The sequence below is a fragment of the Ochotona princeps genome, chromosome 10 (genome assembly GCF_030435755.1).
Source record: "Ochotona princeps isolate mOchPri1 chromosome 10, mOchPri1.hap1, whole genome shotgun sequence".
NCBI classification, from domain to species: domain Eukaryota; kingdom Metazoa; phylum Chordata; class Mammalia; order Lagomorpha; family Ochotonidae; genus Ochotona; species Ochotona princeps.
The window spans coordinates 48,483,186-48,505,281 of NC_080841.1; the positions used below are offsets into that span (position 1 = coordinate 48,483,186).

The 22,096-nt window shown below is 38.0% G+C and overlaps 1 protein-coding gene across 1 annotated transcript in view; it reads left to right on the top strand.

Moving 5' to 3' along the window:
• Positions 1-18,548, top strand: part of KMO (kynurenine 3-monooxygenase) — a 33,141-nt gene extending 14,593 nt beyond the window's left edge. The window contains exons 5-15 of the mRNA XM_012930191.2: positions 1,604-1,652; positions 6,620-6,707; positions 8,103-8,268; positions 9,802-9,873; positions 10,560-10,681; positions 11,933-12,080; positions 14,253-14,310; positions 14,966-15,048; positions 16,277-16,378; positions 16,467-16,526; positions 17,819-18,548. Coding sequence (XP_012785645.2) covers positions 1,604-1,652; positions 6,620-6,707; positions 8,103-8,268; positions 9,802-9,873; positions 10,560-10,681; positions 11,933-12,080; positions 14,253-14,310; positions 14,966-15,048; positions 16,277-16,378; positions 16,467-16,526; positions 17,819-17,992 — 1,122 coding nt within the window. The 3' untranslated portion in view covers positions 17,993-18,548. The remainder of the gene's footprint in view (positions 1-1,603; positions 1,653-6,619; positions 6,708-8,102; positions 8,269-9,801; positions 9,874-10,559; positions 10,682-11,932; positions 12,081-14,252; positions 14,311-14,965; positions 15,049-16,276; positions 16,379-16,466; positions 16,527-17,818) is intronic.
• The last annotated feature ends 3,548 nt before the right edge of the window (positions 18,549-22,096 follow it).

Genomic DNA, 22,096 nt, shown 5'->3' on the forward strand with positions numbered 1-22,096 from the left:
ATACATAGCATGTCAGGGCTCAACAGCTGAGACTCCCAGCCACCTGTCCTCCAAATAGAGAAGCTGCATTCCTCCCAGGAGGAAGCATTCTCCATGAGCGGCATTGGAGATAAACATTTTTTCCTGGGATAGTGTAGAAAGGCCCTCACACTATTGTTCAAGGAATCTCTGAATGAGATTGACCTATTTTACATTTCACTTTTTCTGTCTTTCAGATTGTAAAGGACATTCTACAATCTTTAACTTGTCTATTCATATTCTTTACAAGATCAATGTTGTAGAATAGGTATTGTACAGAGTGACTTGATGGGAGTGACTGTCGGTTAGGCTCTCGTTTGATCTACAACTGTGTAGCAGACTGAACAGGGACAACTTAATATTCCCTTACAGGGCTGATTTGTCAATGGTTCCCAGATGATACATACATCAGCCAGGTCTGATAATTGACATTCCCTACTTAAACAAACCTTCATAAGGTGAACATGTCCTAACATGCCTTGGATAAGAAGTTTAATTTACATTAAATGCAGCAATTAATGACATAGAAGACCAAAAAACAGTGAGACACAGAACCAAAAAGCACCTCCTCATTCATTCTAACTTATAGGAGACAGGAAGCTCCTCCTTGGTCATTACCACTGTGGTCTGATTGAATTATTTTTACACTAAGAAGTTATTTAGTTATTATTATAATACTTCCACTGTTGAGTGAAGTGATATTTCAAAAATTGGTATGTCTGAGTTAAAATGTTGTGATGTCCATAATTTGGAAAATTACATGTTTTAACTAATTAGATTAATAGATTCACCATGACTTACAAGACTGTAGTTTGACTTATCCTACACACTTTAACCCCTATGGGTCCTTCTATAAAATAGCAAATATTAATAATTACATTGTATTATTTTATTGGTAGAAAGACAATCACTTATTATTTATGTATTTATTATTATTATACAGTGCCTACTAGTATTATAGTTACATCTTTCCCTTCTGTTTTTTAAATAAAGTAAAAAAAAAATTTAACTGTGAGCAACAAACTTGACTAGTTTGATTGATGGTCGTCATGAATTACCCGATAAAGTCAGAAGGAATGAGCACGTATCCCAGCAAGGCTTGTCGTGCTTGTGACCATATTCAACCCCATCACAGCCAACACGCACACAGACACACACACACACACACACACACTTTTATCATTGGACTGAAGGGCTTCAAAGTAGCCTCTTTTTGGGAGAGTAACACATTTCTTCTAGTGATGGTGTCATTAGTGAAATTTTTCCAACAGCTTGATTTACAGACCTAAGATGAAAAATAACTTATTAAATTAAGATAACATTTTTCTTGACAAAATATTTTAGATGCAAGAGAAAAGTTTGATTTTTATGGTATCAAACTTGAAAAATAACAAATTAAAACTTACGAATTTTATTATACATATTTTGCTAAAGTATTTCTTCCTGAAAAAAGCCTTTTAGTAAAATGGTTAAAACCTAAGCTTACAACCTTCTGCTAAATAGTTAACCATTTTTTATTACAAATTAACTTAGAATTATAGTTGTCTATAATCCAAAAACACTGTTTACTTAATTTTTCTTGCAGTACATTCTCTCTATAAGCAGAGAAAATTTAAACAAGGATCTATTGAATGGTAAGTACAAGATTTTATTTACCAATAAAGTATATCAAACTAATCGTGTCACATAACTTACTGGGATTATCTCACTAGTTCTTTAGGGTTTTTTTTTTTTTTTTTAAAGATTTATTCATTTTATTACAGCCAGATATATACAGAGGAGAGACAGAGAGGAAGATCTTCCGTCCGATGATTCACTCCCCAAGTGAGCCGCAACGGGCCGATGCGCGCCGATCCGATGCCGGGAACCTGGAACCTCTTCCAGGTCTCCCACGCGGGTGCAGGGTCCCAATGCATTGGGCCGTCCTCAACTGCTTTCCCAGGCCACAAGCAGGGAGCTGGATGGGAAGTGTAGCTGCCGGGATTAGAACCGGCGCCCATATGGGATCCCGGGGCATTCAAGGTGAGGACTTTAGCCGCAAGGCCACGCCGCCGGGCCCTAGTTCTTTAGTTTATAAAGAGGACTATGTATATTACAAAGTCCTTCCTTTAAAAATTATTTATTAATTTATTAGCTTGAAAGGCAGAGAAAGAAAGCAAGAGACAGGACTGCTTCCATTCACTGGTTCACGCCCCAAATGCCTGGAATAGCTAAGATTGTGTCAGACCAAAGCCTGGAATCCAGATCTCAACCCAGGTCTCCCACATGGACTGCAGAGAGCCAAGTACTTGGGTCATCACCTGCTGTTTTTCCGGTGGGCGTAGGCAGAAAGCTAGATGGGCATGGATCCTAACTGGAACCCGGGCACTGCAACATCGGATGTAGGCATCAGATGAAGTGTCTCAGCTGCCCCACCTGTCCCACAAAGTCCTTCCTAAAGAGTAGTCATACAGCCCCCAGCATCTTGTCTTCATCTTAACAATTTTCTACATGGAAATTGCTGGTCCAACATGCACTACATTCCCATTATGCCCTTGGCATTGCCATTAATATGTGTTTATTCTCTCAAGAGACCAGTAAAACAGGTAAGCTCAATTAATTTGCCAAGTTACATGGATAGATATGCTTTTCATCTACATGAAAAACACTAGTGTGGAGGTTGGTTGCTACAATCTTGAGGGCATTAACTTAATTTCTGTTTGCAAAGAGAAGCCCAGAATTAAATCTATGATAGTTGCAGCCAAGAGTTTGGAGTCAACTTGATAGGAAATCCAGAGGTTAAAGAGAGAAAAGTGTGAAGTATAACCTTAACATTCCTCATCTGAGTAACTGAAAGATGTATGCATTCATGGAAAAGCCATTAGATTATAAACTTGTTGTTTGGATAGTCAATCCAATCACATCTCATGCATCCATTACTGAATTTAAGCCTAGATCATAATAGCGCCGGCGTTTATACTAAATGGATTCATTGCCAGAAAAATATGCTCCTTGCTACAAACTTTTCAACCAATTTTTTTTAAAAAAGATTTGTTTTTGCTATTGAAAGACATAGTTACATTTCAAGAGAAAGAAAGACAGGGGCCTTACAGCCTTTGGTTCACTCTGCAAATGGCCACAAGTTCCAGGGCTGGACTAGACCAAAGGCAAGAGCCAGGAGCTCCATGCAGGTCTCCTGTGTGGGTGCAAGGGCCCAAGCAGTAGGGCTATCCTCCGGTATCAGTAGGGCTATCCTCTGGTATCTTTTCAGGCACATTAGCAGGCACATTCTGATCTCAGGATCAGAAATGGAACAGCTGGGACTTGAACTAGCACCCATATGGGATGCCCACAGTGCAAGCAGTGCCAGCAGGCAAGGGTGGGGGTAAGAAAGATCAATAACTTTTGACTCTTGAACAGATGAGTTTCTACATGACTTGTCTTTGTGTCTCTACAGTACCCTCACAAAGGAAATTTACAATGTCAAGTTGAACAGAATTGAGTCAAACAAATAGGGTTGAATGGAGGGAGCAGAGCATAATTTCATTCTAGGTGATTCACTGAGGACTCTGAGCTAGAGCTTAATATTCTTTTTAATTCCATTTCTTTTTTTAAGATTTTATTTTTATTGGAAAGTCCTTTGATTTACTCCCCAAGTGGCCGTATCGACTGGAGCTGCACCGATCTGAAGCCAGGAGCCCAGAGCATCTTCTGGGTTTCCCATGTGGGTCCCAAGGCTTTGGGCCATCCTCTCCTGCTTTCCCAGGCCACAAGCATGGAGCTGGATGGGAAGTGGGACCGCTGGGACACAAACCAGAGCCAATATGGGATCCTGGTGTGTGCAAGGCGAGGACTTTAGCTGCTAGGCTACCGCGCCAGTCCCTTAATTCCACTTTTTAGTTACATTTAGTAGACTGTATTTTGGACAAGTTGATGGGTGGGATGGAACCAGTTTGTTTAAGATATTCACACTGATCTTAAGAAAGCCAATGAACCAGAAAACAGCTTTTTTTAAAAACAATATAGCATATCTAAAGCAACTTACTTATGGTATACTCTAAACTTATTAATATAAAATTAATCATAAGACTTATTTTTAAACATTGGAGCACCAGATATTACATTTAAATGCTTTATTGCATGAATGTAAATAACTCTACCAGTAATGATGTGTAAGGAGAACTTAGGTTAATAAGCTCTTAGATTAATAAATCTACCACTGTTAATAATTGGCAGACTGTAAATTTGAACGTGGGTCTGTTTATTCCAAGGTCCAAGATTTTAACTACTGCAGTTTCTTCTTCAATATTATTTATAAGATATCTGCTAGGAATAATAAAGTCTTAATATATAAAACCGAAGGGCATTAGCTCTTATTGATTAAGAATGTGCTGCACATTATATAATTTCATAAATGCCATAAATGTGTCAATAAAATGAGCATTGAATCTCTTCTAAATTTCACTTGGCAAAAGAAGTTCTTCGTTATTTACAAGCCATCAAATCTATGACCCATTCATTCTACACATTTAATCAATTATAAATGTTCATTTCTCTTTGAACAGTCCGTCTTCTGAACACTAGATTCTCTCCCTGTATCAGTACAACTATTTCACGGATCACTCTGCCATGGGATGTTCATATTTGCCACACAAAACAAAATAGTAAAACAATGTATAGTTCAATAAATTTGACAATTCCTGAATTTAAAAAAATAGTTTTAAGAACTGAGAGTTGTGGTCCAGCAGGTGAAGCTGGGACACTCGCTTGCCTGTCAAAGTGCCTGGTTCAAGCCTGGCAACTCTGTTTTCCAATCCAACATCCAGTGAATGCACCTGGGAAGCCATGAGTGATGCTGTAAAGGGGTTCTGCCACCCACATGGAAGACCTGGATTGAGTTTTCAATTCCCTGGATATAGTCCAGTCACTGAAGGCATATCTGGAGTGAACCAGCACATGGGCATACTCTCTCTTCTTTTCTTTCAATTTTTTATATTTTTTAAAGTGAAATTGACTTCAATAGGACATATTAACCAAAGGTATCCAAAATAATGTTATTTTAGTGTATAACCAAGTTATTCATGGAATATTTTCATTGGTTTGCTTTTGATTTTGCATATGCAACTGTGCACAGCGTACTTCAGTAGAGATCAGGTCACATTTCAAGCACTCAGCATTCATGTTCCTGGGTCCAACACAGCCCGAGGTCAAAAAGGTAAAAGAATCAGCATTTCCTAAGCTGTCTTTAACCATGGTGCAAGGTTTGAAAGGAATCTACGCCAAAAGCAATGTTCTGGTGGAAATTCTTTGGGATATAGCACTATATATTTAAGGAAAAATAGAATAAGGTTCAAATTACATTTCACATAAAATGCTTGTGAAAGATATCCTTAGCATGTCAGACAAACTGATTTCTCCAAATTAATTTGCCAAAAGGCTTGTTTTAAGTCGATAGCCTAAGAATCTTCAGATTTCAATATTCCAAATGTCAGTCCTGTGTCAGACTCTCAAAATCCTCAACCCCCAGACCAGCCAAAGAATACAGAGCCAAGGAGAAACCAGAGGTGCAAAGAAAAGAGAAATACAGGTATCAATATTAAACTGGAAATTAGGAGCCCTGACTTTTTCCCCCCACGTTTTTTTTCAAAGTCAACAGTTTTCTATCAATCACTTTGAATTATAAAAGTTGTACATAATTTATGTACACTAAGAGTTTGCCTCTTTATATATATACATACATGTGTGTACATATATACACACATACACATGTACATGCACACATATATAGCTTTGTATGATTCCAGAGACCTTCTGTTCCCTTCCAGGGTCTTGATTACTCTATGATGCAAAGAGGAATTTTGAATCTAATTGTGTCTGAGGTCTACTCCAGTGCTTACAGCTGTATTCCATTTTGCATCTTTATAACATAAGTATGCTATAATTATAGATTTTTTATTCATGAGCATCAATATAAATAAAATTATTTAATAACTGTCACAGTAGATGATTAATAGTTCAGAAAGTGAAATTCACCATTTTACAGGTTACTTCCAGCAAAAAATAGACATTGAAACCATTTGGTGGTATATATATATATATATTTTTTTTTTTTTTTTTTGGTGGTATATATTGATAAATTTCCAACTTCTTACTCATTTTCTCTGGTGTTTGCTCCCAAGAATGCTTAAGTATCAATAATCTGTATTTGCGGCAACTTGAATCGAAAGTCCAGAGTGTTTGCTAAAAAGGGATATGTAGATACACATAATAAAATAGGAGGAGTTTGACTGAATTTTTCTAATCACAAAGTCTTAGTGACAACTGCTGTGATACATGGGTGTCTGATTCATTCTATGCGTGGAAACAGTTTCAGTGGTGGGATTGGCATGCTGAAATTGGCTTCATTTTAAAGAAATTATTCCAGCTAATTTGAATCCATCTGTCATTACTACAGAAGTATACTAACATATCCGCCAAGCAACTGTCAAAATACTGGTTCTTTTGGCTTTGTTAAGAGCAAATACATCACACTGTTCCCCAGAAAGTGACCGTTTCAATTTGATTAAATGACATAAGAATTAAAAAGTTTCTCTTCTGTTTATTCTCTTTCTTCTTTCCTCAGCTGTTGAGAAATACTCCAATGCCAAGGTGCACTTTGGCCACAGGCTGTTGAAATGTAATCCTGAGGAAGGAACACTCACAGTGCTTGGGTAAATAGGGGCTCAGGATTTACATTTCAGAGGTGAAAGTGCAGAGGGAGAGAACAGTGTGTTAACTGTGGTTTTGTTTTGCTCTTTGGAAAGGATAAAATAATAACTGAAACTGCAATTCAAAGAGTTTCTAGATTCGGGGAATTTTAGGTTGAAGTAAGCCACAGAGATCTTCTGAGTACTGGAGACAGTGATTTTGCTTAATTTTTGTGTTCACTCCCCTGTCGCAGTATTCCACAGAGATGGCCTCACCGCTCTGTTTCAGAGTCTCCTCCCATGAAATAGGTAGCCATCCATGGTCTTTCTTTTCTTGCCCTTTTCCCAGTGCTATTTCTTTGCCTCTCCTTGGCTTATACTATTTCCACTCAAGTTCTAAGTTCTATATCCGATTCTTAGGATGTGTCACGGATTCACAGTTATGGGTTCAACAATCACTTGTTAACTCACATTTCTAGGGTAAAAATCTAGTTCACATGCCTGTCTTCGTTCCCATTCCTTCTCTGCATCCTACTCAGTTATTGTTCATCTTTCATGAAGCATCTTCGCAGATCTCAAACACATCTAAAGAAAGCTTTGCTCAACTATTTGTCTCAAAATATGTTCCATTCCTGACTGTCCAGATAGACCCATTTACAATGTACCCTACTTCCGATTTTCTCCCGTTACAGTTAAAAGCACTCTCACCTTCATGTGTCCGTGCTTGCTTTGGAATCTGTCTTCCTTCCCGCTGTATGATGGTCCTCCGAGGCTCTTTTCCCCCTGCCTGTGGAGGCCTCCTATTCCTCCTTCCTGTTATACCTCCTTCTCCATTCTGCTTCCACTTCAGAATGAATTTTCTTAAATCACCATTCATCATGTATCACCCTCCTCAAGGATGGAAAAACTTGCTTTCTGTCTTTTTTCCAGAATAATGTATATAAGCCCTTTATCTTCATGTTTAAAATTCTCTTATGCTTCTCCCTCCTTGCCTTCTTCACAGGACATTATTTTCTTAAACTTGATTTTGGATACCTTCTGCTCTTGTCAAGTTTCTATTGCTCCTAGAATATCCTGGTCACATCCCTACAGTTCATACACTTGGAATACACTTCAATGTGTTATTTACTGGAAAATTTTTCTTGCCCTCTTTCCAAGATACTCTTCCTTCATGCTGATAGCGCCACTCTTTTCACACCGCCATGGTCTAGCTTGTTTTTATTAGTCAGTATGGCTGTGCTATTCTTTCTCATAGCAACTCTGTAGTTGGGATAAGTCATCCCATCTTAATTTTGTATCTATTGTTAGATATGTAAAGGAGACTTCTCTGAGTTACCAAGTTGAGCCACTATTTCTCAGACTCGTTGTTTTTACCAATAATGTTTTTTCTTTTTGCTATGAATTTGTTCTATTTTTCAGCCCTGATAATATTCCAAAAGATGTGACTTGTGACCTCACTGTAGGATGTGATGGAGCTTATTCAACAGTCAGAAATCACCTCATGAAGAAACCCCGTTTTGATTACAGTCAGAAATACATTCCTCATGGGTACATGGAATTGACTATTCCACCTAAGGATGGGGATGTAAGTCCTTTCCTGTTCCCCATATGGGTATAGGGTTACCACAAGAACCTTGCTACCAATAATCATTTGGATGTATAATAGCCCTTTAATCATATCACCCTCACTCCTTACCTTTTGATATTCTCTCTTGAGTGTTCAAGAAAAGAGAGAAGTTCTAAACATCCTATTGGAAACCCAGAGGCTGTTTATTACGTAATAATGCCATTTATCTATGATGTCTTACAGTAATTTACTCTGGGAGTAAATTTTTCAATATATTGACAATCCAGAATACCTATCACCATGACTGAATCAGGTAATAGTTACTGCAAAAAATGACTAATAAATTGTTGCAAAGAGATCTTCATTGTGTTTTTCTTATTTCCTGGTTCCTATAGTTAAACCATACACAAGCAGAGGCAAGTGAGCAGTACGCTAATTTTTATGTTGTCATTAGAAATAAATGTAGGATATCCTTAAGGAAAATTGAAATGCTAATAAAAAACAATCCGAATTTTTTAAAAAAGATTTATTTTATTCTTTTTTGCAAAGTCAGATATACAGAGATGAGGAGAGACAGAGAGGAAGATCTTCTGTCCAAAGGCTCATTCCCCAAGTGGCCGTAACAGTCAGAGTTGAGCCAATTCGAAGCCAGGAGCCAGGAGCTTCTTCCGGTCTCCCACGTGGGTGCAGGGTCCCAAGGCTTTGGGCCATCCTCAGCTGTTTTCCCAGGCCACAAGCAGGGAGCTGGATGGGAAGTGGGGCTGTCAGGATTAGAATTGGCACCCGTATGGGATCCTGTTTCAAGGCGAGAACTTTAGCCATTATGCTATCGCACTGGGCCCACAATCAGAATTTTAAAACCTCACATATTTTAAGATATGTAATAATCCTGAGAATCTCCAGGGTTTTCATCAATTGGGTCCTTGGATAAATTGATCAACCCAAGCAAGCCATAACTTCCTCAGACTCTCACTAAGGGCACTAAGGAGGAGTCACTAAAACAAGCAGACTCATCTCTATTCCTTGTGTTATGATAGGAAACAAATCATAAGAGGTTTGTCATAAAGTTTTGTTTGGTTCATGAAATTTAAACTTCAGATTTTACTGTTTAATATGGATATCTTTTCGAAGGCAAAAAGCTAGAAAAATAACACCGGATGTACACATACACATACACATACACACATATATGTATGTGCACAAACACACATCCAATATTATATATACATATATTCTACCCATGTTTGTATGTACAAATAGGTGTATCTGTATGTGTGTGTCTATGAATAGAAAGAGAAGAAACATCTTATTGCAGCACATCCTCAGAGTGTGACTGATCTTGGCATCAAAAACCAGCCTAACGTGGAATTTATGAACTCAGAACACCAAGTATTTTCTAAGATTTGCTGTGTGTGTAGCAATAGACATATATCATCATATATACATTTATATGACCCTGGCTTAGATTATGTGGAAATGGTTATACAGTAATTCAGTTTTATAGATGTTATTTGATGCACTAATCAAACATGCATGATTTTTTTTTTGCAGTATGCAATGGAACCCAATTATCTGCATATTTGGCCTAGAAATACCTTTATGATGATTGCACTTCCCAACATGGTAGTATAAGACTTCTTATTCACAGTAATATTGCATCTGTAAACAATGTTTTCCATTCCTCACTTTTTTATCTAGTATGTGCTTACCTAATTGGTGTGCTTACTTCTAATCTTTGAAAATTCTGAGGAAAAACAGTGAAGAAAGCACTATTAGTTACTTTGAAAAAAAGGAGATGAATTTTTTTTCTGAATGAGTAATGGGAGTTCATTTGTCGTGATGTCACTCAGCTCCAGTGAAGATGTTACTGGAAGAAAGTCAGATATACTGGGACCACATATTGGGAAGTCGGAACAGCACTTAGGAATTGTGGGGCATCGGAATATACACTACCAAAGACAGGCACAGCTTTTCTTTGCAAATTGGGGAGTTTTCTTCCACAAACTTTTAGTTATTTGTCTTGTTGGCTTTTTGTCTTTCTGTTGCAATCTGTCATGTAAGAAGGTCATTGTTTACTCGGTGAAAATGGAGAATCTACAGTGTAGAAATTTCTCTAAAAATCAAGAGAGCAGTGGACCACCCGTGGGGCTCAGCAGAACTTTTCTTTGAGAGGGACGGGACAAAGCCAGCTTGTCTTTCCTGTCTGCTTGAGTTTTCCTTCCAGCAAGAGTCCCTGTGACTGAGACATCTACTTTTAATGTTGGCATTGCTTGCCTCCCTGTTGTCTCACACTGTCCCTCTTCTCACAGAACAAATCTTTCACGTGCACTTTGTTCATGCCCTTTGAAGACTTTGAAAAGCTTCTCACCGGCAGTGATGTGCTTGACTTCTTCCAGAAGCACTTTCCAGATTCCATCCCTCTAATTGGAGAGTAAGTTTCAAGACATTCAATTGCGCCTTTTTTTTATGGGCCTGTGGTACTCCCAGTTCAAATAGAGTACATAAGTTATTTTGGTTTATTTAAGAACTACAGGTATGCCAAAGTTGACGTTAAAGCTCTCTCCAAGGTGATGGTACCCTAGAGCAAAACTGTAAGTGGATGTTGTGCTGTGAGCGGGAAATCTGGAAAACAAAAGAGAACAAAGCATGGCATAGTAAAACAAGCCACAATGTCCCCAGGCCTTTATGAATTTTGTGCCATCGTCTCAAGATCCTGGATTTGGCATCATGTCACAGGGCCTGGCTGTGTTTCCTTCTGCTGAGAGACACACGAATCTTTGGCATGGATGACACATCCAGCAATCTCATAAGCTTCCTTGTGCCTCTGACCCCTCATGGTAAAATGCCGATAACCCTATCTGAAAAGGTTACTGAAGTTAAAATGAGACACACTTATTAATCACTCAGCACCGGGCCCAGTACACATTAAGTTCCAAGTGACAGATAACTGATCGTGTCAGTTACCTAGCTCATCTCTATTTCTCTGGCCCGGGTCAGAACCACCCTCCAATGAACTTGGTCATTTATTCTAATTTGGGGTCTTTTCACTGTCTTCCCATGGCAGAAGCATTGTATCTTCTCCGGGGGTCCCTTGAGGAGTACTAAGCCATTCCTGAGGGTCCACTCTGAGGAGCTTTTGGTTCCAGGTAGCCTCACCTATTAATACCATCACCTTGAGGAACAAGATGCTCACACATGCGTTTTAGGGGATGTAAGCACTTGGTCTATAGCGCTGTTTCTGGCTCGCTCTTCCTTAAATCTTAAGTCTTAAATTTGATATCCTTAAATGGATATCAAAATACATCCCTTTGAAGACAGTTGTGTTAAGTAAACTAAGTATGTAAACTGGACAGACACTGCTAGCCTATAACACGTCTTTTTGAAAAATTGCTAGCCCATATTTTCCTGTGTGTTACAAAGGAAATTTAAAAATTTTCAGACATAGATAAACTTCTTCTATTTGGGTGTGAATAACACTGTTATGAACCAAGAAAGTAATTAGCACAATGGAATTTAAGAACTGGAAGAAGACTGTATTTTCCTTTTTCATGTCTTTTTTCCTGGCATTCTTGGGTATTTAAAAGTAAGCCTATTGTGATGATGTCAAGTAAATCTGAAAGCGCTGAGCAGCACCTGCTACCTGATGTAATAATTTCACATTCTGATTTTTTTTCCTCCAAAGGCAAGCCTTAGTGCAAGATTACTTCCTGTTGCCTGCTCAGCCCATGATATCCATAAAGTGCTCCTCTTTTCACTTTAAATCTCACTGTGTGCTGATGGGAGATGCAGCCCATGCCATTGTGCCATTTTTTGGGCAAGGAATGAATGCGGTGAGTTCTTTTTCCCTAGGTAAGTTGCTGATATGTTCCCAGGTCTATCTTAACTAATGTGTATTAAAGAAGCAATATTTGAAAGACTAAGTCCAAATACACCTGAAGATTACAATAAATTAAAAAGCCATTCCAGATGTTAAATTAGATTGATCACCAACTCTAGTCAAAAATTTGGATTACTTAACTAGTAATTTAAAATACAAGCAGTATAGGGAATAATATAATATTATGTTTAGTTTGAAAATGCCATCAATAGCTTGAAATTTAGAAACTTAGTTAGCAATGTTTCTAGTCTTCATCTTTAAAATATATTTTTCTGGACATTACACATAAACTTATTTTTTAGAGTTATTTATTTATTTAAAAGGCAGAATTACAGAGAAAGAGAATAAAAAAGATCTTCTGTGCACTGGTTCATTCTCTAAGTGCTCTTACCAGCTGGAGCTGGGCCTGGCTGGGCTGAAAGGAGGAGCCAGTAGCTTACTCTGGGTCTCCCACCTTGCTGCAGGGGCCCAAGGAGCTGGGCCATCTTCAGCTGCTTTCCCAGACACATTAGCAGGGAGCTAGATCAGAAGTGGGACTTGAACCAGCACCTAATTGGGATGCTGGTGCTTCAGGTGGCAGATTTACCTGCTGTGTTACAGTGCAGGCCTGGTACAAATTTATAATGTTAGCATCAAATAAGATTCCCAAATATTTTTATTTTCCAAAGGAAAGGGAAATGCGATAAGGTTAAATAAAACTGTGAACAGATCAGTTATTGAATACAATGGCTTTCATGAAAAAATTTACTAGTCAAGGAATAGCATTCAAACATTGAACATTAACTTAAAGAAATCCTAGGGGTCAGCGTGGTGGCTTAACTAGCTAAATCTTCTGCCTTGAGGTGCTGGCACACTGTGTGGGTGCTGGTTCATGTCCCTGCTGGTCCATTTTCCATCCGAATCCCTGCCTGTGTCCTGGGAGGACAGTAGAGGATAGCCCAAGTCCTTGGGACCCTGCACCCACCTCGAAGACCCAGAAGCAGCTGCTGGCTCTGGCCATTTTGGTCTCTGAGAGAGTGAACTAGTAGATGGGGGATCTTTCTGTCTCTCCTCTCTATAGATCTGCTTTTCCAATGATAATAAGGATTTTTTTAAAAAATAAAGGAATTCTAAATTGTCTTTGTGTTTCTGTATATGTAAATGCTAACTAATAGCTTTATAATCATTTGGTCATATACTATGTTTGCCATGGCAAATTATAGCAAGTAAAACTAGCTAGTGAGTCTAGTTAGTTGTTTTCCAAAAGAAGTGGTAAACATTTCTGTACATAAAAGCATTAGAATACATCAACTGTGGCATAGAGGACAGCTGCGCAGGGTCTAGCATTGGAACCTTTGGGTTCGAATTCTTGCTCCAGGGGTTAGTGGTCAGTATAATATTGTACATTTTATTTACCCTACCTCTTCTTTATCTATAAAATTGAAATTTTTAATACCTACCTACCTCAGCGATCTATGGCAAACAAGTGAATTAATTTAAATGAATAATTTAAAACTTATTTCAGCCCCATATGGTAACTGTTGTTTTTAAAATTTTTATAAAATGTGAAGATCTGCGTAATTTATTTAACCCATTTACTTGCTTCAAATATAAATAATGAGAAAAATACTTTTTCGTAGTTTATATTTTCTATAAACATATAGTTTGAATTTCTATAAAATAGGAAAGACCACTTTTCTTATTTCTCACTATATTTTGCATAGAACCTACCTTGCTTAGTGGAGTTTATTGTTTGCATATTTGCTTTAATCTTGAGATGTAAACTAATTTGGGGAATAGCTTTATGTTATCATTAAATTGCTCTGAATGTGAATCTTAAAGATCTGAGTATTTTAAATATAATTCTAACTTCAGGTAGAACAATATAATTACTCATTATTCTCAATAAAACCATGACATACAACAACATCATAATAATAAGAGGTATTTTGGTAAAATTCTTAGCCACTGTTTCTATACATGCAGTGGGCAAAGACAGCACCATCAAGTCATGCTGTGGATGGTCTTTATGATCACAGTTCAATACCACATGACCGAACTAGTCATGAATGGAAGATCTTTCAAAATTACTAAGATTTTGTTTTTGGTTTATTCTCCCCCTCCCCCGACCCTGTTTTAATTTCAGGGCTTTGAAGACTGCTTGGTATTTGATGAGTTAATGGAAAAGTTCAATAACGATCTTAGTAAGTAAAAATTTTCAGTTGTACCTGGACTGGTCTTGCTGAAAATTGCAGGCCAGTGTCTGATCCTCAATTCAAAAGCTCACGAAGCCTATTCCCTGTTCAGGATTACTTATTTTTCTGGTAAGAGCCTATGCTTCGCTTACTTCCCACATCTGTCAATGAGTAAATAATAAGGAAAATAGAGTTCCTTTTTTAAGGCCTGTGCATGAAGCTCCCACACAGTGACTCACTCAAGGATGACGATTCAGAACACCAAATGGTGGCTGAGAGACCCTCCTTTTCCTTTTGAGCTTAGACAATACCCTCTCCCTGCAACCTCTACCACATACCTGTAGAAACACTCTCAGAAGTCCTAGTACTTTCTTGCTGTTTTCACTGACCATCACTGATAATAACTGTTCTCCATTTGGGAATGACAAAAAACAATTATTTCATCCAATGGTGTATTAACCTTACTGTTGAATCACAACATACAGGAAGTGCCCTGTGTGTTGCTCAGGAGTCATAGGTTGTTGACAATACAGAATGGATATCCATAGTTTTAAAAATTAGAGAGAACATTAGTTTTGAATAGACCATGTAGCTTGAACTCTGTATATCCCAATACATTTCTACACAATTCTTGGAACAATGTATTATTTAACTTGGTTTCTAGATATCTGTCTTCCCGAATTCTCAAGATTCAGAATTCCAGACGGCCATGCCGTTTCAGACCTATCCATGTATAACTACCTAGAGGTGAGTGAGGTGATTCAGCTCGATTCCATGCAGTCGTTTGTGGACATCTTGCAAATGTTACTTTTTGTTTTTGTTTGCTCTAGCCCTGTCTCGTGCATGCATGCTGCTTAAGAATAGAGACAGATAAGAACACACACACAAATACAGCATGACTTAGACATGGATGGAATGTGCATAAGTAGCCAGTAATAATGACCCATACACAACATCGCTCTTTATACTTTAGGAACATTTTAAACTAATGGAGATGACAAAATCACTAATCATTCACAGGATTAAATGGTGAATATTTAGTAAAGTTAGTAATATGCTGTCTTAACAGATGTATTAGCATGTTTATAAAATATAGCTATGTATTTTATATAATATATAGTTAGTAGATGTGTTAACATAGTCAAGAAATCTAAGAAATGTTCAATGACCCTTCCATTCTTAACATTATAGTATTACAAATTTAGCAAAGTATTGAATATCCTTTGGAGATCTACGCAGGGAAAAAAGTATAATATCAAAGAAAGATGAGTACTTTGAAAAATACATTCATTCTGTTTTTACTTAGTCATGAAAATATCATGATAGTAGTTATAATTATAGCTTTTCAACAACCAGACAAAAACTCACAAGATAAAAACTCACAAGATAAATTTAAGGAAAAGAGTGACAAAATTTTTTCTATCTCTTGTGAAGACATAAAGAAATAGAATAACATCAGAGTGAGCAGAATTATTTATGTGATAAAGCAAGTTTTAGAAAACACTTGGAATACTTTAATGATATATCTGGCCTAAGTATTTAAAAATATATATTACATGTCCCAAATAATTAGCAGGTCAAAACAGTCATCACTTAAAACAATCCATGTTGCCATAAGCAATATTGCAAACTAACCAATACACAACAGCAATTGGCCAAACCTGTGGGCTCACAGACGACTTACAGATCTGGCTGAATAAACACTTTGCTGAAATACAGTCCCTATAATGACCCCTGAATAAAATAAGAGTTTCCTCACAGGTTTTGCATAATTGCTATACATTTTTAAGGTTGTAGCCTGTTTTATTGATATTTCTTAAAAATGATTGGGAATGATCCTTATGGAAATAAGCATTAAGCCTTGAATCTAATGATAAGTGGAAATTGAGAGTATTCATAAATTGTGGAAAGGAAACAGAGGCACATATACTTTGTTCAAGCTATTCTCTTAAAAAGTTCTCTTGCACTGTTGCAGATGAGAGCGCACGTCAACTCCAGGTGGTTCCTTTTTCAAAAGAACATAGAGAGAGTTCTTCATGGTATTATGCCATCTACTTTTGTTCCTCTCTATACCATGGTAAGGTCTGGATTTAAGACTCCCCCGATGGAATCCTTTGTTTAGCCATTAAAGAATGCACAAAAATACCTCTTAAACTTCCCTACAGGTCACTTTTTCCAGAATAAGATATCATGAGGCAGTGCTGCGCTGGCATTGGCAAAAAAAGGTTGGAACAGATTATACTTTTTATATAAAAAAGACTTATTTTCATTTGAATATCAGAGTTGCAGATAGGAGAGATAGAGACAGACATCTATCAGCTGATTCACTCCTCAAATGGAGAAATAGCCAGAGCTGGGTCAATCTGAAGCCAGGATGCAGAAGCTTCTTCTGGGTCTCCCGATGGGTGCAGGCTACCAAGGCATCGCACCATACCACAGCTTTCCCAGACCTTATGCGTGGAGCTTGATAGTGGAAAAGCCAGGACATGAAGCAGCACCTAGAACATGAACCAGCACCCACATGGAATACCAGTACTCCAGGCAGCGGACTAACTTGCTGCTGGCCCCAGAATAGATAACACTTAAAAAAAAAGTGTACTGAAGTATTGTAGTGTCTAGGTTATCTTTATTTCAAGTAAATACAGAAAAGATGGGACAGAATCCAAATTTTATGCTCTAAGGACAAAGTGTCCTGAGTACACAAAGGGCATACTAAATAACAAAGCTAAGAAAGAGAGTTTTTTAAGGGAAGAAATAGAAAAATAAACTGATGCTAGTACTTCTCAGCCTTTTACTTAAGCTCTGAGGCCATTCTAGATGTTTGATTTGTGCAATGTTCTAACAAAAGCAGAGAGAACCAAGTTCCCTATGAATCATTATATAATTCCAGCATAAGGCTGCAACACATTCATTTTGGGTAGCTGGCTCCAAAGATGTCATAAAGTGGAGCTCAGATTCTTGATCGTCCACTTCAGGAACACTACAACTTCATCCATTCAACAAATAGTTTTACTTAATGCATCGACATTGAGCATATGAACCAGACACAGAGCCTATCCCTCCTTAGAGGCTGTTGAAGAAAAACTACAGAGAAAACTACAGTGGCCAGGGATAAACTTACTTAGGGAGTAAAGGGGTGGGCTGGCCCAGGAGAAAGCTAAGGAACCAGAAAGAGCATGGCCAGTGTAAGAAGGTGAGAAGGGCAAGCTCCAAGGCATTGCAGGAGTGTGAGAACAGTTATAGACAGAGAGGGAGAAACAATCACAAGCGAAAGGGTCTTTAATATTGTCCAGAGACAAACAAGGAGACCAGGAAAGCAGGCTAATAATCTCACTTGAATCTGAGAAAGAATATTTTGCTGTGGCAGGTAGTTAGAATGAAGGACAAACGGTGGTGTCAGAAATAGAGTGTTACGAACAGGTTAAAGAACAAAGAGGAAAATGTATACACTTTTATAGTTTAAGAGAGTTTTGTTTCCAGATAGTAATGTCTGAACAGAGTCCTTGCTGTCCCACAGGTGATAAACAGAGGACTCTGTTTCTTTGGATCACTGATCGCCATTGGTAGCTACTACCTATTTATGCACTACATGTCACTGAGACCACTGGACCACTTGAGAAGACCAGGGAACTGGATCGCTTACATCCGAAACACTGGACGTGTTTTGCTGCCATTTCTACAAGGCCACTAGAACAAATTACATTTAATTACTAGTTGCTACAAATATTCTGAAATAGAACTGATTTCTCTGTGATGAAATTAAGGATCAAAAATGTGTCTCCCCCACCCCTTTGTATTTAATTCATTATGGGAAGATAATTGTGAACCTATAATTAAATTAAAATGTACAGTTTCTTTGTGATGATTGCAATTATTGGTGGGTGGCAGGGGGGCACTTCTTAAAAAACTAACATACAGCTTCCTCACCACATTTCTGCATACTCAGGTTGGTTCATTCTAAAAAGAGAAGTGCAGTGACTAAGACTGCACTTCTCACAAAGGCAAGGCAAGGCGTGCAGGGAAGACACCCAAAATCTTTTTCTTTGAAGGACATGACAGGACTCCCAATAAGCTTTATTCACTGCCTGGGACTCAAAAATCACAATTTGCCTAAAATGTTAACTACTTTTTCTCACCTGACTAAAACTCATCCAACCACAAGGCTCTGACTCACTTGACAAAAACCAGAAAGGCAAATGACAAAGTTGGAGATCTTCTTACAGAATAAACTGATGACTTACAGAATAAACCGATTTTATTTCCCAGCCTCCAAATGCCAATAATAACTGTGAAGATAGGAAAAGGGTTATTCATCAAGATGGCGGAATAGGGTAAGGACACGTATAAACAGATGGAGAAACATTTAATCAGAGTGAAGCAGAGAGAACGCATTCCAGGAAATAGGAGAGGACAGAACAACAGTAGAGGGGTACCTGGAGACTGACAGGCACAGGAAAGCAGTAAAAACAACGGTGCAGTGTTGCAGTGACTGATACTCCAGCAGCATTCAGCTAACGGTGATCTGAACTCCACCAGCAACCAGGTAGGAAGGGACTTTCACTGGGAGCTTAGGAGGTGAACCTAGACAAAGAACTGTCCATCCTGCTGGTCTGTTTGATTTGACCAGGAGCAGAGTCAGAGCAGCAGATCCCAGACAGGCAGTGCGAGAACAGGGTAGATTTCACAGCCCAGTCAGTCCCCTAGAGCTAAATTAGACACCATTTTACATAAGGAGGCAAGGGCTTTGGGGCAGGACTGTGCATGCACTGAGCTGGGAGTGAACTCATTTCTGATTCAGTGAACTGCAGCAATGCAGCATTCTAAAGGTTCCACCCAAGACCGGTCTGGGTAGACTTCAGACCTGATGGCTAGCAGATCAAGCACTCTAGTAGGGGCATGTCAGGTGCCGTTTCGTACACTGTGGCAATAGCTTCAGGACAGCAGGGGACAAGAGTAAACTGTGCTTGTGCTGAGCTAGTGAGAACTCACTGAGTTCCGTGGATTGCACTGGTCCCGCAGGAAAATAATACCGACTTTGGCATTGTACAGGTCAAAATAGGTCCGAGTGGCACCCAGACCTAACATCCAACAGGTTCCGGTAAGATCAGCACCACCAACAACCTAGCTATATAGGACACCTGGTTTCTACCTAATCCTGGGACCTACTCCAACCAGAAGTGGGAGAAAGGTTGCAGAGACAACAGTGCAACCTCAGCATGATATCACAGGAGGTTGAGAGTGGTGAGCCAGGAGCTGGGGGCTACAGAGAACATGGTGGAAATCTAACATAAGAACCAAGACCTGGAACTTGCTGGAGGGAGTAGTAAAATTGGCTGCAAGCAAAGAGCTCTGTACCAACTGCAATAAGTAAAATCAAACTACAGACCTGTGGGTGACACAGCTTAGAAACCTGTCCCAAGGAGAAGAATCTGCTAACCAGAAGTAAAATTACCAAGAGCAAAAGAAGAGATAAGGCAAAATGAATATTACTGAAGACTCCCCTGCAAAGGGCCAAAACCCTATGCCAACCCCAGTGTTCACTGAGCAAGACATCAAGAAAATGGGGGATACAGAATTAAGAAAACTCATTTTAAAGCTTCTGATCAACAATGAGAAACACATACAAGAGTTCAAAGAATTTAAGCAATATCTTACACAAGAAATAGCAGCAATAAAGCAAATCAAGGTTAATATATCAGAAATTAAGAACACAGTAGAGCAAATTAAAAGTACAGTGGAAAGTCCCCAAAATAGAATGAAGCAAGCAGAAGAAAGAATCTCAGAATTGGAAGATATTTCCTGTCATCAGGGGGAAGCAAACAAAAAGCTGGAAGCAGAGCTGGATCAGACCATAAAAAGTATCCAAGAATTGAAAGACACTACTAAGAGGCCAAATATAAGAGTTATGGGAGTTCCAGAATGTGCAGAAAGAGAAACTGGTTTTACAGATATATTTAATGACATAATAAGGGAAAAATTCCCTAATCTAGAGAAAGAATTGGGAAACAACATCCAGGAGGGGCACAGAACTCCCAACAGGGTTGATCAAAAATGATCTTCACCACGACATATGATCATCAAGCTCTCTTCAGTTGAACATCAGGAAAACATCCTTAAATGTGCACATGAAAAAATCAGTTGACATATAAAGGAATGCCAATTAAACTCACAGGAGATCTCTCACAGGAAACTCTACAGGCAAGAAGAGAATGGAATGACATATTCCAGATTCTAAAAGTAAAAAACTGTCGGCCTAGGATAACATATCCAGCAAAGCTTTCTTTTGTCTTTGAAAATGAAATAAAATCCTTCCACAGTAAAGAAAAGTTAAAAGAATCTGCCTCTTCCAAACCTGCCCTACAAATGATGCTTCAAGATGTTCTCTTGACAGAGAAAAGGAATAGCACCCAACAAAACCAAAGGAAAGTGTGAAGAATATCCTAGTAAAATGACAACAGAAGACTAAATCAATGAACAACCCATTCCTAAAATGACAGGACCAAATTACCACCCATACATATTAACCCTGAAAGCAATTGGCTTAAGCTCAAATGTCATAGATTAGTAGACTGAATTAAAAAACAAAACTCATCTATTTATTGTGTAGAAGAGACACATTTCACCAACAAAAATCAGCAGAAGCTGTATCTCATAGATTTTGATGTTGTTGTTTTTGTTAGTTTCATCTCTTCAAAATAGTTTCTTGTGATTAAATTCTTCAATTACTCATAGATCATACAATATCATTTTCTTCATGAAGGTTCTTGATTTTCCTTTTCATTTCTTCAGCGACACATTAATCATTCATTAGTATGTTATTTAACTTCATGGTGTTGTTAATTACTTTTTTCATCCTGTTGCTGATTTTGTTTTGTGGCTTTTCATTTAAGGGGATGTATAGTAGCTTATAATGGAGACTGTCATATCTAGTAACATATTATTCAACTCATGGCATTGTAAATTTTTATTTTTCTTCCTGTTGTTAATTTTGCATTTTGACTTTTCATTTAAGGGAATGTACAGTAACTATGAAATGGAGACTAACATATCCAGATGTGAGGATACAATGTAGCATGCATCTCTACTTCCAAAGATGGACTTACAATGAAACTGTTTACTATAGCTTGACAATAGAATGCTGGACTCTCTGCCACTGTCCATGCCTGCAATTATGGACATGTGACTGTGTATGAAGAACTATACTTTAGTAATGATGTAGAGGAACTAGGTGGGGGGGGGGGAGTTAGGAAGGGGATAAGGGAAATCCAATGAGCCTATGCAACTGTATCATACAATGATAATAATAATAATAAATAAATAAAGATTAAAAAAAGGGCTATTAATGCCATACTAAGTAAAGGACAGGGAAGGTTTTATTAATAAATTAAATATGTATAGAAGGGTACTTTAACAGGTCCTTGAAAAATGAAATATTTATTTTGGGGAAAAAAACCCTAATCATGCATGGGAAAGGTAATCAAAATGTTCATGGAAAGTAATTATGAAAGAGCATAGTATGAATTTCAACTATTTTTTTGCATAAAAGCAAGCTTTTCTTTAAATTTCACTTTTCCACAAACACTTTGAAGTACCCTCATACAAAATAGTGGAAGGAAACAAGGGCAGACAGTTTTGGTAGAAATATTAAACCATGGTTTCTTCCTATTCTAACCCTCAGAAGTAATTTGTTAGCTTATTCATGAACTACATTCTAAGGCTGAACAAGAAATGAACTTGATTTCAAGAAGTATAGTTAGTAAAAGTTTTTTCTTTGGTTGTCCTTTTATAGAGGACA